General features: G+C 43.0%; 1 protein-coding gene across 3 annotated transcripts in view; it reads right to left on the bottom strand.

The window, feature by feature from the left end:
* The window catches only part of LOC106584037 (cAMP-specific 3',5'-cyclic phosphodiesterase 4B), a 309,843-nt gene that overhangs the window by 53,960 nt on the left and 237,997 nt on the right, over positions 1–17,886 (bottom strand). For all 3 annotated transcript variants that reach the window (XM_014168843.2, XM_014168844.2, XM_014168845.2), the window contains 4 exons: positions 15,859–16,053; positions 14,933–14,969; positions 14,708–14,778; positions 2,801–2,850 (listed from right to left, as the gene is read on the bottom strand). In XM_014168843.2, coding sequence (XP_014024318.1) covers positions 2,801–2,850; positions 14,708–14,778; positions 14,933–14,969; positions 15,859–16,053 — 353 coding nt within the window. The remainder of the gene's footprint in view (positions 1–2,800; positions 2,851–14,707; positions 14,779–14,932; positions 14,970–15,858; positions 16,054–17,886) is intronic.

Below are 17,886 nucleotides of genomic sequence, written 5' to 3'. Positions count from 1 at the left end.
CATCAAACGACGCGAGTGCACGGTGCACTTTTTGGATGATGGAATTATTCGGCGAAAAATGCGCAGGTTGCCTACTGTTTGAAGTGATTTGATCGGCAATAAGATGAAAACATCATGACTGGTTGTGTTCATGCCAAATTAAAAAGGTAACACATTTTTAAAAAAGACTTAAATGACATGTTTTTACTAGGCCCATCCCAAAATGTTGTGCACACATACCGTACTGTAGGTCCTTTTGAAAAAAACGGCACCCTTATAATTCACTCTCTTGAGGGAGTGATGAATAGAGGGTGATGTCATGTTCCTGGTGGCTTCATGCAGAGTAGCTATGCAGAAGGTAACCGACAACAAATCAAATCAAATTTATTTATATAGCCCTTCTTACATCAGCTGATATCTCAAAGTGCTGTACAGAAACCCAGCTTAAAACCCCAAACAGCAAGCAATGCAGGTGTAGAAGCACGGTGGCTAGGAAAAACTCCCTAGAAAGGCCAAAACCTAGGAATAAACCTAGAGAGGAACCAGGCTATGAGGGGTGGCCAGTCCTCTTCTGGCTGTGCCGGGTGGAGATTATAACAGCGCATGGCCTAGATGTTCAAATGTTCATAAATGACCAGCATGGTAAAATAATAATAATCATAGTAGTTGTCGAGGGTGCAACAAGTCAGTAACACAAGAGTAAGTGTCAGTTGGCTTTTTCATAGCCGATCTTTGAGAGTATCTCTACCGCTCCTGCTGTCTCTAGAGAGTTGAAAACAGCAGGTCTGGGACAGGTAGCACGTCCGGTGAACAGGTCAGGGTTCCAGCAGGTTTGGGACAGCAGGTCTGGGACAGGTAGCACGTCCGGTCAAAGCCTTCAGCTACAATATGTGAACGTCTCATCAACTAGCCTTGTGTCTAGATATGACCTAAGCTAACCTGAGCAAGTGAGGACAAATGTATTATTGGAGGATTGGGTGAGTGCAGACTGCCTATCTGATCATTCACAATGAGCTCAATGAAGGTAAAACACCTCCAATCAAAATGTCCAACCCTTCAGCACTGCAGTCAATTACTCCTGTGCTACTACCAGCAGTCTGCTAGTGATGATGCTCTCTGAGGAGACTTTGAACTAAAACTACTGATAGGAAAACGCATCAAGTATCAGACTGACAGCGCACGACCCTGGATGGACTTAATCAATAGGTCATAATAATCTTCGTAGCGTAATCTGCTTATTGGAAACACACCCCCCCCCACACACACACATAACACACACACACACACACACACACCTGATGAGCTCTCCCTCTCCAGATACTGGAAGTGCTGGTCTGTCCATCTGCGCTGACAGGAAGTCAACAAAAGCCACATGCAGGCGGGCTGACGTCAATCAGGGCCCCGCACCACTGTCAAACAGGAACACCTCCCTTCCCACAGCAACACACCCACACACACACCCGCTCATATACACACACCCGCTTGAACACACACACTCCGATACACAAAACACACTTGTGCAGGACTGCACTCTAAACACACATACACTGCGCATTTGCACATACTGAAATGCAATCGTAGGCCTACTCATATGGACGCACATGCACTCTCTCACACACACATACACACACACGTACACACTGCGCACTTGCACATACAGACATGCAAATGTAGGCCTACTCATATGGACGCACATGCACTCTCACATCACGCACTTGCTCTTCTCTATTTCAATCTGTCTTCTCTTTCTCTGGGAACTAGGCACAGTAGTCAAACCACTTAAAAATGAGACAGATGCAGTAAAAGGGCTTACTTCTGTAATACAGGTTAACCAGAATGATGAAGTCAATGTTATTAATCCCGTAAATCAACCGGGCCAACAAAAAAGTGGACTCCTCTGTCCTTGCATTCCTTGTATTGTAAGTCCAATGACTGGAAGTGTTTAGGATAACACACAGTGAGAGGAATGAGAGGCATGAAAGTAAGCTCCCTGTGTTATGACTGTCTGTAGCAGGAGACTCAATGGCATCCCAGTCTCCTTCATTGTGACGCAAACCACTAACGAAATCCCACACTTCTCCTGCTATGTTTAATCAACATTGCGGAGAGCTCCTCTATCGCTCTTGTCTCACCATTCAAGTGTGTGTGTGTGTGTGTGTGTGTGTGTGTGTGTGTGTGTGTGTGTGTGTGTGTGTGTGTGTGTGTGTGTGTGTGTGACAAAAAGGCCTTGTTGTTATGGCAGCCTGCGCTACTCACACTATCACCCATGTACACAGTTTGATAGCTAGTGACGTAGTGTAGGCTGAGAGCATTAAGCTCAAGGACACAGTAAGGAGTTCCCAATCACGCACACACCATAGTCTCAACTCCCTAATAATGGGTCCAGTACATTTCTAATGAGCAGGATTCACATGCTGTTGTATTTTCAGTGAGAAGATAAAGACATTAGGATAGAGTGGCGAGAGTGAAAGGTTTCCTGGAACTTCCCAGCGATAAATACAGACTAAATATAGGCTGGGGGTGGGGAGGAGGTGTATCTGAACCGATGAGAGGGGGGAAAGGGTCGGGGCTGAGGTCTCAGGGTTCAAGTGTGAGGGTGGTCACGTAGACAAGAAATCAAGAGAAGAGAGAGGGAAAGAAGGAGAAAGAGAGAGAAAGATCGCAGAGACGAGAGACCAAGAGAACAGTCTTGACATTGAGACAGTGTTTTAAGGCTGATTCAAACAACAGTCAGTGGCAAACAGATGGACAGACAAACCAATATCACTGTTTTTGGGACAGAAGATGCATTGTAGGAGAGAGCAGTGCATTGTGGTCTTACCTGGCAAACAGACTCTGGTGATGGGAGGCTGAGTGGCCACAGGGGACCTCCTGAGGAAAGAGAAAAAAAAATGCAATAACATTATCAGTATGGATATGAAATAAATGTTGATATGCCAACATCAGATTGTTACATTGTGTAATGGCCAACCACATCTGCTAAGCCAATATCGGTTAAGTGCCTCTACATGAGGAGAAACAAAGAGGAAGACAGACAGAGGAGCATAAGAATGTCTGTGAGGATGAAAAAAGAAACACTGAAAGAAAGCAATTGTGCGAGAGAGAAAAAGATAGAGAGCGAGAGAGATAGAGAGCAAGAGACAGGTGAGGAGAAACAGAGAGAATGAAAGAGAGACCGAGAGAGAATGACATTGAAAAAGGGACCAGGTAAATGAGGAATAAAATGTGAATTGAGTTCAACCTTTTCATTCAACAAGCTCAAAGCACATCTGCCTGATCCACTCTGAGTGTGTGTGTGTGTGTATATGAGAGTGTGTGTCCCTGCAAGTGTGTGTTTACCTACGTGTGTGAAGTGTGTCTGCGAGAGTGCATGTGTGTGTGTGTGTGCGCGCGTGAAAAAGAGAGAGAACGAGAGAGAGAGAGAGATGTAAGAGAGAAAAGAGAGAGAGAGAGAGAGAGAGAGAGAGAGATTAATGTAGGTCATGGAGGCTTTGGGTTTTCAATGAGGCAGGCTATTCAACACAAGCATTTTAATAGGAGAGTTTGCCTTCCAGTATCTTACAGCGTGCTAGAGACAGACCGACAATAACAGGGCGATATCTAGGATGCCGGAGGAAGGATGCCCTACACTGAATCTTTCCACTGAAGCATTGCATCCCAGTCTGAGTGGAGTCATTCTAGAGAAGGATGTTACTGTATGTGCTACCTAGTAAGTGACTCACGCATAGCCTGTTATGTGTGCAGAACGTTTCAGACGTTCCAGATAGGGTAACGTCAAATATGAGTTAACATGCACAACCATTCACATAATGACAGTCAACATCAGGTCAAATTCAATGTTGATGTACATTAAGTATAAACTTCCACAAATACATTTGAGTAAATGAGATTTAGTATTTTGTTTTGATTACAAATAATTATCTGTGTCGGTGATAATAGGGTTGTTTTTGTAAGCTTCTGAACCATCCCACAGCTAAACCCGCTTGACAAAGACAAAGACTGCAAACAGTCCCTTTTTTCACATCTCTCTCCTCTCTCCCGGCGTTATTATTAAACTTAGTTGAGAAAAACACGAGGGAGAGAAGGAATCCCAGGTCTCATTGAAACCTGGGAGAATAGTAAGACATTTGTTCTAAGTTCCGTGTTCTAAGTTAATTTGTTCTGCCTGAGGATGAACGGCGTGTCGAACTGTGAAAATGTTCCCATGCAGAGAGACGGTTCCAGTAAGACAGGTAGGCAGTGGGATCATGAGTGTGTTGCAGGGCTGCCCAATCGAGTTCAACTGTAGACATCATCTATCAGACCCTTCATCTCTAAACCCCTCTCCAACACCACAACCCCTCAATGATATGACTTACCTACTGTACTGGTGGAATGAATTTTCAGTGTTGAATGAAAATGGCTGAATGAGTGTTAGTATAGGAATACAGCTTGTACTCTTTGTTGCAGGGATCTTAATGCTTGTGTTTATTAACTGACACTTTTGATATTCTGGATTTCCCTTGAGTATCTATGCGATTGGATTGTGGCTCAAACGGGAAATAAAAGTATTATCCGAGTTCTCGTTGAGGCTATGTCATCATTGTAGTGTACCTAATGTGCAATGTTTTAGCTTAACATTTATGTGAAATCCGTCGATGCGTTGGATACCAGATAACGTTAAAAGAATTGCGGGAAAACATTGCTTGGTAGTCGGGGGCGAAGGACACTGCGTACCGGTGTCCTAGCCATCTAGCTAGCTACTTCACTCGCCGTAACGTTAACTGCAGTGTTGCCAACTCCTCAGTAAGGAAAGTAGCTATTGGCTGTCCTAAAAGTCGCTAGAAGTCGCTAAATGACGTCATCACCTAATTTGAATAATTGGCCATGTGCATGTAATTGTGATGGACGCTGTAGGAGAGAGAAATAACGTAGTGGGAGAGACAAAAAGTCAGTAACAACACCCTAAATATGTTAAGACCTACAAATGAGCAAGCTGCAGAGAGTGGCACACACAGCGAATAAGAACCAGATATTTGAGGCCATACTCCTCCTTCAGCACTTTATGGACCCCATTGTTAATTCCCATCATAACAGAGGCATTGTCAGTCCCTATCCCCAGGAGATTATTTTTTAAGACAACACTTCTCGAGGAAAGCCACAACAGAACGGGCTATAGATTTGGCATCTCCTCCCTCCAACTCAACAAGCCCCAGAAATGTTGATACAATTGTCTGCTTGGTGTCACTAAAGTACCTTATGACAACCCCCCAGGTACTTAGAAACACTTACATCCGTGGACTTATCGAGGAGGAGGCTGAAACGCTGGTCACCAACATCTGCGACCAACTTTTTCAGAAAGTATGGTGCTAAAACACCATTAATCATTTCTGTGCACTTTGAAGTGGGTAGCAGCAGTGGAGTCTGAGAAAGCAGCTCTATATGCTTCTCCAATGTGATCACATGCCAGCATGGAACAGTGTTCAGCGATAGCTAATGCCATGGTGCCCTCAGCCTTTTTTGCAGAGTCAATTCTTTTAACCATAAATGGCAGCTTGTTTTGGGTAGAACTGTTATAAGTCTTTGCCTTTTGAGTATGTTTTTGAGATGTCGTGTTTTTTTTTTACATCACTACGTTTGGCGTAGAAATCAGCCTTACAATACAGGCAGTATGCCCGTGTATCATTTCCAATAAACGGCTTCAACCAGCCTTTGAATTCAGGGTTTGATTCCCACTCCTTTCTGTATTTTTGAGTTTACTGTACAGTTTAGACTGAGACATGATGAGCTAGCCAGCTAGATGTTTAGCTTATGTCACAGAGAGGTACACACACAGTGGACAAGGTGAGTAAGTGACTGAGGCTGTGTGATTCAAATGCAGTGATTTATTTTTGTGCAGTGATTTATTTTAGACATAGAACATTTTACATTTACATCCCGCCCTGAATGTAAGCCAGCATGCACGATTCATTTGCAGTCTGGACGCGGAAGGGTGAACATCTCCTGCTCTGACTGCAGCTGGGAGGGACTGCTGCGAGAGGACTGGGCCACCTGGGAGTGCTTTGGGATAGGTTGAGGCCCACGGCAGCACCCGCTGCTCGTTGAGAAGAGTAAGAACAATACGTGCTTTCGCGTCAGAGTCTCCAAATGTCTCCAATAACACCAGAAAAAGTCGCTAGGTTTGTTGCTAGTCGATTTTTAAAAAATGTGTCGGTAGAGGGGTCTGAATACTCGCTAAATATAGCGACAAAGTCGCTAAGTTGGCAACACTGGTTAACTGAACTGTGGGAAATCAGTGCTTGGCAGGCGGGGCCGAAGGACACTGTGTACCGTTTATACGTTCATTGTGTATTAGTTTTGACCTAAAGTCAGTTGTCAGTCGTTTGGACGCTATCCTCTCTGTGGTAAACAGAAAAAAAATGTGTCAGGCCCGCAAGTGACCGTCCTGGCTTTGGAGAGGGGCCTGGGAGATACAGGGCCTGTTAGATGATATCTGCAGCTAGACAGACCCCTCTCGGGCTGCCATCTCTAATGCATTGGGCATGAGACGGACACATTTGACCCTCTTCTCATGCTCACACGCCACACATCTTATATCTCACGCACTGAAAAAATACTGCTTTTATTTGTCTAATTAGTCCATTGTATAGTCAGTGCGTTAACTTTTCAACTGTGACTCCAAATAGCTTTGAAATCAGCGCATCTGCACCTGGAATTTAACATCACGAGCGGAACCTCTATCATTGTCCTGTCCTGACACAGCACTGTGAACCGAGGCACATGGAAGCATATGATTGGTCTAGTTGTGTAAGACATCAAGGGGATTAGATGAGCGTTTAAAGAAATGCCCTTCAAGATTAGAGGGGAGCCGAAGCGGCTGAATGGAGAGAAAGAACGTACGTCCTCCAATGAGTTTATAAAACTGTAAAAAGAGCAGCACGAGTGCTGTTTTCTTGTACATTACACAATGTTGTCAACAAATTAGGAATGCTTTTACTCCCGTCCCAATTGCAAAATGCTGCCTTAAATCAATTTGGTAATTGGTAGCCTAATGTAGCAGGTGTGAAAGAAAAACCTGAGCGTCGTTTCTTTCTTTCTGGTGCTGACGAAAAAAAACTGTCGGGGGAGGTAATCTTGTTCTGTTCAACCAATCCAATAAATGTGGAGGAGGAGTTAAGATGGAGTGTCGCCTTGTTAACGTCCAAAAGCAGAAGTCGTGTCACAGGCTCTCTTTCCAATTTCCCTGATAAACCGATTCATATCAGCCCACCGAGGGTTGGTGACAAGGGGCCAGGGTTCTGGTAAAGAAGCACAGTTTGGACTGCTCCTTCAACTTTTCTTTGGTACTGCAGTTTAACTGACACCCAGCCCAGAAAGACAATTTCCATAGACGGCCATATAGAGAAGTCAAATTTGAACATTCCTTATAAAACACTTTAGTCATCACCTTTGTGCACGAAACATCCATTGAATTATTCAAATAATTGTCGCTGAGGACAAATTTTTCCCATCACTCACAGCAGAAGAAATACAAATGTATATTTATCCAATGTCTGCCATGTATTTGGATCACGTGTGCGCACTGAGTGTTAGTGCTCGTGTGAAGTTGGACCGTGTAAACCGGATGCAACCTGGATATAGATGGTCCATGAATTAGCGTATGATAACGTCAGTAGATTAAGTTGAATATAACTCTATTCTCTAGTTTTTAACAAAACCGACATGTGTGCAAATACGGGGCAAAACAGACAGGGTTGGCTTAGATTGTTGACAACATGTAAACTACATATAGTCTCCTATGTTTATTGAAAACATAAATTAATTAGCATTTGTTGTCTCTCAAATACATCGTTACAGTTAGTGGTTAGCAACAGTGCCTTCAGAAAGTATTCAGACCCCTTGACTTTTCCCACATTTTATTCTAAAATGTATTAAAACACATTTTTCCCTCATCAATCTACACACAATACCCCATAAACCCTTTTGTTCACCTGACCTAGAATTCCTTACAATCAAATGATGACCACATTATCTCCCAAGAGAATTCTCTTTGATTATAGTCACAGCCGTGTATATCCCCCCCAAGCAGATACCTAGACTCTATGTAAACTGAGCCTGCATTTATTGTAGCTGGGGATTTTAACAAAGCTAATTTGAGAACAAGGCTACCTAAATTCTACCAGCACAATGAGTGTATACACTGGACCAGTGCTACTCCAACTTCTACGATGCATACAAGGCCCTCACCCGCCCTCCCTTCGGCAAATCCGACTGCGACTACCGTCCTATAGGCAGAAACTCAAACAGGATGTACCCGTGACTAGAACCATTCAACGCTGGTCTGACCAATCGAAATCGATGCTTCAAGATTGTTTTGATCACACGGACTGGGAAATGTTTCGGGAAGCCTCAGAGAATAACATTGATTTATACACTGACTCGGTGAGTGAGTTTATAAGGAAGAGCATTGGAAATGTTGTACCCACTGTGACTATTAAAACCTACCCTAACCAGAAATCCTGGATAGATGGCGGCATTCGCGCAAAACTGAAAGAGCGAACCACCACATTCAACCATGGAAAGATGTCGGGGAATATGGCCGAATATAAACAGTGTAGTTATTCCCTCCACAAGGCAATCAAACAAGCGAAATGTCGGTATAGGGACAAAGTGGAATTCAACGGCTCAGACACGAGACGTATGTGGCAGGGTCTACAGGAAATTATGGACTTAGCCACGTAACAGACACCGACATCTTGCTTCCAGACAAACTAAACACCTTCTTTGCCCACTTTGAGGATAATACAGTGCCACCGACGCGGCTCGCTACCAAGGACTGCGGCCCCCCCTCTCCTTCTCTGTGGCCGACCACATTTCCTCCGAAGAGAAATCTCTTCGATTATAGTCACAGCTGTGTGACTATTTGCCCGCTTTGAGGATAATACAGCGCCACCGACGCGGCCCGCTACCAAGGACTGCGGGCCCCCCTTCTCCTTCTCTGTGGCTGATGTGAGTAAGACATTTAAACGTGTTAACCCTCGCAAGGCTGCTGGCCCAGATGGCATGACTAGCCGTGTCCTTAGAGCATGCAAAGACAAGCTGGCTGGTGTGTTTACGGACATATTCAATTGCTCCCTATCCCAGTCTGCTGTCCCCACTTCAAGATGGCCACCATTGTTCCTGTACCAAAGAAGGCAAAGATAACAGAACTAAATGACTATTGCCCATAGCACTCACTTCTGTCATCATGAAGTGCTTTGAGAGACTAGTCAAGGATAATATCACCTCCACCTTACCTGCCACCATAGACCAACTTCAGTTTGCATACCACCCCAACATGTCCACAGACGATGCAATCGCCATCACACTGCACAGTGCCCTATCCCATCTGGACAAGAGGAATACCTATGTAAGAATGCTGTTCATTGACTACAGCTCACCATTCAACACCATAGTACCCTCCAAGATCATCATTAAGCTTAAGGCCCTGGGTCTCAACCCCACCCTGTGCAATTGGATCCTGGACTTTCTGATGGGCCGCCCCCAGGTGGTGAAGGTAGGAAACAACATCTCCACTTCACTGATCCTCAACACTGGGGCCCACTGGGGCCCACAAACAGTAGAGGGAGCACCCCCCATCCACATCGACGGGACAGTAGTGGAGAAGGTGGAAAGTTTTAAGTTCCTCGGCATACACATCACAGACAAACTGAAATGGTCCACCCACACAGACAGTGTGGTGAAGAAGGCGCAACAGCGCCTCTTCAACCTCAGGAGGCTGAAGAAATGTGGCTTGTCACCTAAAACACTCACAAACTTTTACAGATGCACAATTGAGAGCATTCTGTCAGGCTGTATCACCGCCTGGTACGGCAACTGCACCGCCATCAACCGCAAGGCTCTCCAGAGGGTGGTGCGGTCTGCACAACTCATCACCGGGGGCAAACAACCTGCCCTACAGCACCCAATGTCACATGAAGGCCAAAAAGATAATCAAGGACAACAACCACCCTAGCCACTGCCTGTTCACCCCGCTAACATCCAGAAGGTGAGGTCAGTACAAGTGCATCAAAGCTGGGACCGAGAGACTGAAAAACAATTTGTATCTCAAGGCCATCAGACTGTTAAATAGCCACCACTAACACAGAGAGGCTGCTGTCGACATACAGACTCAAATCATTGGCCACTTTAATAAATGGATCACTAGTCACCTTAAATAATACCACTTTAATAATGTTTACATAACTTACATTACTCATCTCATATGCATATACTGTATTTTATACCATCTATTGCATCTATTGCTGCTCGGCCATCGCTCATCCATATGTTTATATGTACACATTCTTATTCCATCCATTTACATTTGTGTGTATGAGGTAGTTTTTTTTGTTATATAATAATTGTTAAATTATTTGTTGATATTACTGCACTGTCGGAACGAGAAACACAAGCATTTCACAACAGTACATCTGCTAACCATATATTTGACCAATACAATTTTTGATTTGAATAACAAAGTAAAAACAGTTTAGAAATTGTTGCTTATTTATTAAAAACCAAAAACTGAAATATCACATTTGCATAAGTATTCAGACCCTTTACTCAGTGCTTTGTTGAAGCACCTTTGCTAGCAATTACAGCCTCGAGTCTTCTTGGGTATGACGCTACAAGCTTGGCACACCTGTATTTGTGGGAATTTCTCCCATTCTTCTCTGCAGCTCCTCTCAAGAACTGTCAGGTTGGATGGGGAGCATTGCTGCACAGCTATTTTCATGTCTCTTCAGAGATGTTCGTTCGGGTTCAAGTACGGGCTCTGGCTGGGCCACTCAAGGACATTCAGAGACTTGTCCCGAAGCCACTCCTGTTTTGTCTTGGCTGTGTGCTTAGGTTGTTGTCCTGTTGGAAGGTGAACCATCGCCCCAGTCTGAGGTCCTGAGTGCTCTGGAGCAGGTTTTCAACGAGGATCTCTCTGTACTTTGCGCCGTTCATCTTTCCCTCGATCCTCACTAGTCTCCCAGTCCCTGCCGCCGAAAAACATCCCCACAGCATGATGCTGCCACCACCATGCTTCACCGTAGGGATGGTGCCAGGTTTCCTCCATACGTGACGCTTGGCATTCAGGCCAAAGAGTTCAATCTTGGTTTCATCAGACCAGAGAATCTTGTTTCTCATGGTCTGAGAGTCTTTAGGTGCCTTTTGGCAAACTCCAAGCGGGCTGTCATGTACCTTTTACTGAGGAGTGGCTTCCGTTTGGCCACTCTACCATAAAGGCCTAATTAGTGAAGTGCTTCAGAGATGGTTGTCCTTTTGGAAGGTTCTCTCATCTCCACAGAGGTATTCTAGAGCTCTGTCAGAGTGACCATCGGGTTCTTGGTCACCTCCGTGACCAAGGCCCTTCTCCCCCAATTGCTCAGTTTGGCTGGGTGGACAGCTCTAGGAGGAGTCTTGGTGATTACAAACTTCTTTCATTTAAGAATTATGGAGGCCACTGTGTTCTTGGGGACCTTCAATGCTGCAGAAATGTTTTGGTACCTTTCTCCAGAACTGTGCTTCGACACAATCCTGTCTCGTAGCTCTACCGACAATTCCTTCGACCTCAACGCTTGGTTTTTGCTTTGACATGCACTGTCAACTGTGGGACCTTATATTATAGACAGGTGTGTGCCTTTCCAAATCAGGCCTAATTAATTTAATTTACCACAGTTGTAGAAACATCTGAAGGATGATCAATGGAAACAGGATGCACCTGCGCAAGATTTCGAGTCTCATAGCAAAGGGTCTGAATACTTATGTAAATAAGGTATTTGTTTTTTATTTTTAATAGATTTGCTAAAGTTTCAAAAAAACTGTTTTTGCTTTTTCATTATGGGGTATTGTGTGTAGATTGCTGAGGATTTGTATTTATTTAATCCATTTTAGAATAAGGCTGTAATGTACCAAAATGTGGAAAAAGTCAAGGGGTCTGAATACTTTTCGAATGGCACTGTAGCTAGCTAATTTTAGACATATTAGTATCAGTCAAAACCACTCAAAACAAGACATGGTATCAAGAACCAGATAAAACTAATCTGAAATGAGCCACCTACGATTCCCCACATTGCAGCTGCTTGTCATTACATATCTGATATGCCTACTTGTTTCTGTGAAAATGAATTGAAATGAGGCTATGTATGTTTGTAGCCATTCATGGACAGTGTTGAATAAGTCATACAAATAAGCATTGGATATGAAATACTTTGGGCATCAAATATCATGTTTTGACATTTCCGTACTGTGCACATGCTAGGCATGAGGGCGCTACAACTCATAAACACATCCTATTTTGTCTATGTCGAGTAAGACGATGGCAAGCACCTTCAACTAGTAGGCCTCAACCACCTGAAGATTGACATCATTAGATTTATCTTGAAGGTTGGGTGATTTGGAGAAGTGAATCATTATAACAAGAACATTTTCAAACACAGAGCAAACTCTGGTTTCTTTTCCACTGAGACGCCCACACCAGTTGGTCACCGGTGTTTTAGGTTAACGTGAGCTCTAGTGTAATTGCGTTTCCGTCAGGAGTCTGACACAAAAGACCTGGTGTGAGCATAATCAACAACGTCTGCATCAATCAAGGCAGTTGCTTTGTGAGAAGGTGCTAAAGTTCACAGTTAGCCATTGTTATGTAAATGAGAGCTGAAAAGTACCCAGGGGCTTGGCCCCAAGTCAGGGCAGAGTCTTTTGGGTTAAACACCAGGGTAAATCCTCAATTGGAACTCCGAATATATCAGGGGTGGCCAACCCTTGTGGAGACCAAGCAGGATTTTCTTCCAGACCTATTTTAAAGAGATATTTCGCCCAAATTACAAATGTACATGCTTGCTTCCTTACCTTGAAAGCAGCCTATGGACAAGGAGAGACTGCAATCTATGCGTTGGTTACCTACTGCCATCACCCAGTAATATGAGTATTTCCTGTGCAAAGCATTGGTGTAGTGGTAACACTCCCCGACATGCCACATAACTCCCCACCTAAGAACAGGGATCAATCCCTACGTCCAAACTTCCCACTGTCTCCCCATCTAATTTCCTTACTGTTTAAAAAAAGTGTAAAAACATATATATTAAAAAAGTATAATAAATATTTGAAAAAATGTGCATACTTTAAATGTAATCTTGTCCAGGGGTTGTGCCAGGGGGCAATACAATTCACAATAGCAAATCTCACACCAAGCAGTCTTCAAAAATTAACAGCGGCTGGGTTGAATAGTTGGATACTGTCCTCTTGTGGATAAAGATACAAACTACAGCACATGTACATTCTTTTTTGTTATTTATTATTTTACCCTGCTGGTCATCTATGAACGTTTAAACATCTTGAAGAACAATCTGGCCTTAATGGCCATGTACTCTTATAATCTCCACCCCCACCCGACACAGCCAGAAGAGGACTGGCCTCTCTAGGTTTCTTCCTAGGTTCCTGCCTTTTTAAGGAGTTTCTCCTAGCCACAGTGCTTCTACATCTGCATTGCTTGCTGTTTGGGGTTTTATGCTAGGATTCTGTTTAAGCACTTTGTGACATCTGCAGATGTGAAAAGAGCTTTATAAATACATTTGATTGATTGATTGTTATTTCCCCCAGATCTATGGAAGCCTGTTCCTGCCACCAAAATAAAGAAATCGGATTAGGAGGTATGAGATAGTAAGTCGTTATTATGAGATAGTAAGTCATAATTATGAGATAGTATGTCATTATTATGAGATAGTATGTCATTATTATGAGATAGTCTATATTTGGTAAACAGCTGAAGAATGGGACAGGAGAAATGTAACCACTCTCAAATACATAGATGCAAGGACTGACTATCCATGAGATCAAAATGATAGTTTTAACCAGGTTTTGAAGCTATACAGGGTTTGTTTACAATTACATTGTTTACAAACAATGGAATAGAACCTTCTTATATTTTGGGTTCTGGTAGGGTAAGACCGTTGGTCATGAGGCATTTCTAAGTTAAATTCTTTAAGAATCAATGGCTTCATATTCATAATTTAAAAGTACAAAAATGGATGTACAAATCCAAGATTGCCCCTTTAATGTATTTAATTGTATTAATGAATTCATTAAATCTGATGTCATCAAACAGGCACCAACCCACATCAACAAAACTCTCCAATCCATTCATATGGAACAATAATATATCCATTAATATGGAACAGAAAGTATTCGCCCCCTTGACTTTTTCCACATTTTGTTGTGTTACAGCCTGAATTTAAAATGGATTAAATTGAGATTTTGTGTCACTGGCCTACACACAATACCCCATGATGTCAATGTGAAATTATGTTTTTAGAAATGTTTACAAATGAATAAAAAATGAAAAGCTGAAATGTCTTGAGTCAATAAGTAGCATGCAAGTCTGTTTGCTGGGTTACCTCCACAACGACTGTAGCTATCTGGTAAACTTGCTAGCTACTTCAGTGGATGTTGAACACATATCTACCGGCAAATGAACACATCTAGTAGCAAACGTGTTCAATTATAGCAGTGGGATAAGCGGGATAATCATCTCTATGCGTTCTCTGGAAATAATGCAACTCCGTGGAAGGGTTAGTGCCACGCTGCTGGGTGAGTACCACGTCATGCATAATTGTCCATAGAACGCATAGCCCCTCATTGATTATCCCTTACATATACCAGTTGATATTGTGGTTAGTGTGGTCTAAATGAATCAGTCAGATCACCAATAAGGCCAGAATCTTACTTGTTGGAAGCACATTGGACATTGGTCAGGACTGTGAAGTTGTTTCTTACACTTCGAAGGCTTGCGAGGACCTGGAGCGAAAGAGAACACATTCATCCATTTTGAATACCACACAGGACAGTACCTAGTCACTGGGCTGGGTTTCTCAAAGTGGTCTGAATGTAGCTGCACTACAGTACAGAATTGAGGAACAGGACAGATGTGGTGGGATTAGAATATAATTACCTGAGCAAAAGGCGTTACTATCAAGTCATCACCATGTCTGTAAACGCAAACAAAAACATGTCAGCAACACATGGTAAACATAATTAAGAAAGCATTTTGAACTGTATCATAAACACATATCAGGGTGTATGGGCTCCATCAGTCCATTGGTTCAACACCAGGGGAAAGAATGTTACTTTAAACCACATCTAAGGCGGTAGTCATTATGAAAGTATGTGTCAGTTAGTTACTGGGCCAAGTCTGTGCGAGTGACGAAAGTCCCAATTCCCTAAACTGTGCCTGTAGTTCAGCCATGGAGACCAAACAGGCACCGACCGACTCCACAGCCAAATCACAATCAGATCAGAGCTCAAATGGCCTTTTGCGTGGTAGGCCCATTGGTACATCAGTGCCAAAATAGGACTTTGTCACATAAAGACGTTAAGCAATAAGAACCAGTTACACTCTGACGTCACTAAATATCCCCAGAATTCACTTAGGTAACAAAGGAAGTAATGTGCAAGTAAGTAACAATTGTTCTACTGGAATGTAATGTTGTTAGGTCAAACACTGGATGTTCCTTGTTAAAGGACTTTCCACTTCTTTCCACTGTTCTGTGTTTGGAGTCATAGGGACTTCAAGATCTTTCTATCATCGGCTGAATCTGTCATTATATTTGGTCATTTCGGTTACAAATTAGCCTCTTTAGGAGCACTCTTTCCACTCATCACTATTAGTGGTAGTAGTTTCCATAGAAACGGGTGTCATGTGATGTACCTCTGTACCAATGGACATGGATCAAACACAATGGATCACTTCATGGTGTGTGTGTGTGTGTGTGTGTGTGTGTGTGTGTGTGTGTGTGTGTGTGTGTGTGTGTGTGTACATGTTTGTGTACATGAATGTGTGTGAGTGTGTGAGTGTGTGGTGTGTGCATGAAAACATACAGTTCAGATGCAATGGATGAGTTGCGGGACATGGACTTGGGCGAGAGGTCGTAGTCACTGTCTGAGCGGTACAGGAAGGACTCTCTGCGTTGGTTGTGTCCGGGGAAATTGGTGTGTAGAACCAGGCCTGACCCGGGAGAGGCCGAGGGGTCCAACGGACTACAGCTGGCTGAAGGGCCATTCTCCACATCAAAGCTGCAACACAACACAGAGACAACATAATGTTAGTAACACAATTACGACATGTTTTCTACTGGTCCTTTGTGGCTCAGTCGGTAGAATAGGGCGCTTGCAACACCAAGGGTTGTGGGTTTGATCCTGCAAGTTGCTTTGGATAAAAGCGTTTCCTAAATGGGAGATATTATCTTTAATAGTTTCCACTTACAGGATAGGTACAGAACAAAAGCCTGAGCGAATGCCTGTCCATGTATGTGCAACTCACTGACACCACAAATGAATATGTTCCTTTGGAAAATAAAAGTTTATATAAATCTAAAGTGTCAAGGTCTTGAGAAAAGTCTAGACTACAATACGTAGATGGCCTAACGTACCCATGACAAAGAGCACGAGCATGGATGACAATCAGGATTATATTACACTGACCCTTTTTTTATGGAATGCCAACTGTCCATCATTGGTTTCATCAGTCATGGACAGGATAGTGGCACATCATGAAACTATAGGCCTAACTGATACAAACTGGAAAAAAAATAAAGAAATTATGACATAGATGTTGCTATTCCAATCAGGGTAGGGGGTCAGTGCTGTAAAGTACCTAAGTAAAAATACTTTAAAGCAATACTTAAGTAGTTTTTGGGGGTATCTTTACTTTACTATTTCTATTTTTGACAACTTTTACTTTACTATATTCCTAAATAAAATAATGTACTTTTTACCCCATACATTTTCCCGAACACCCAAAAGTACTCATTACATTTTGAATGTTTAACAGGACAGGAAAATGGTTCAATTCACACACTTATCAAGAGAAGATCCCTGGTCATTCCTACTGCCTCTTATCTGGCAGATTCACTAAACACACATGCTTAATTTGTAAATTATGTCTGAGTGTTGGAGTGTGCCCTTGACTATCTGTAAACTAAAAAACAACTATACAATTGTGCTGCTTGGACTGCCTAATAGAAGTCATTTGGAATGATTTATACAGTATAACTTTTGCAATTACATCTACTTTTGATACAAGTATATTTAAAACCGAATACTTTTAGACTTACACAAGTAAAATTTACTTGGTGACTTTCACTTTTACTAGTAATTTTACATGAATGTATCTTTACTTTTACTCAAGTATGACAATTGAGTACTTTTTCCACCACTGGTAAGGGTTTGAGGAAAAGAGAGGGATCTTGACAAACATTCCCAGGAGAGATATCTTCTGAAAAGTCTCAAGGCTTTCCCAGGCAGCAAGTGGGAGACGACAGAGAAGAGGGGGAAACGAGTGGTGACCTCTGTTACTCCTCACTGCAGGAGGCTCAGCAGAGAGGAGGGCAGAGGTCTTCTGAAACTCTCACAAACACACGCATACACATGAAAGACCGCCAATCATAGTTCAGAGAAGATAAACAATTAAAACACACCATCTGATTCAGGAAACCAGCCTGGGGCCACTGATGCATGTGATCTGGATAGGGCCTGATGAGAGGAGGACACAGTAATATGTATGTGTGTGTGTGTGTGTGTGTGTGTGTGTGTGTGTGTGTGTGTGTGTGTGTGTGTGTGTGTGTGTGTGTGTGTGTCAGAAGGCCTGTCTTCTCCGGCAGGATAATGTTTAGGACATTGCCAGCAGTAAAATTTGAGCTCAATTTCCAAAAAGACAAGCGCTTTAACTTTGAAATTATACTGTATGACCGAAATTGACAGAGTGGGTAACACTTCCACTCCGCGGACCCGGTACAGGGACCAAAACAACCACTCAGAGTTTAACAGAAGATCAAAACTCACACCTCAGGTCTGACCTCTGATGAAAACAACAGGACACACACAGCAGGCTGTGCTGGGCCCAGTGTT

The sequence above is a fragment of the Salmo salar genome, chromosome ssa23 (genome assembly GCF_905237065.1).
Source record: "Salmo salar chromosome ssa23, Ssal_v3.1, whole genome shotgun sequence".
Taxonomy (NCBI): Eukaryota; Metazoa; Chordata; class Actinopteri; order Salmoniformes; family Salmonidae; genus Salmo; species Salmo salar.
Note: the sequence above shows the minus strand (reverse complement) of the source record. Positions and strands in the feature narration are given on the sequence as shown.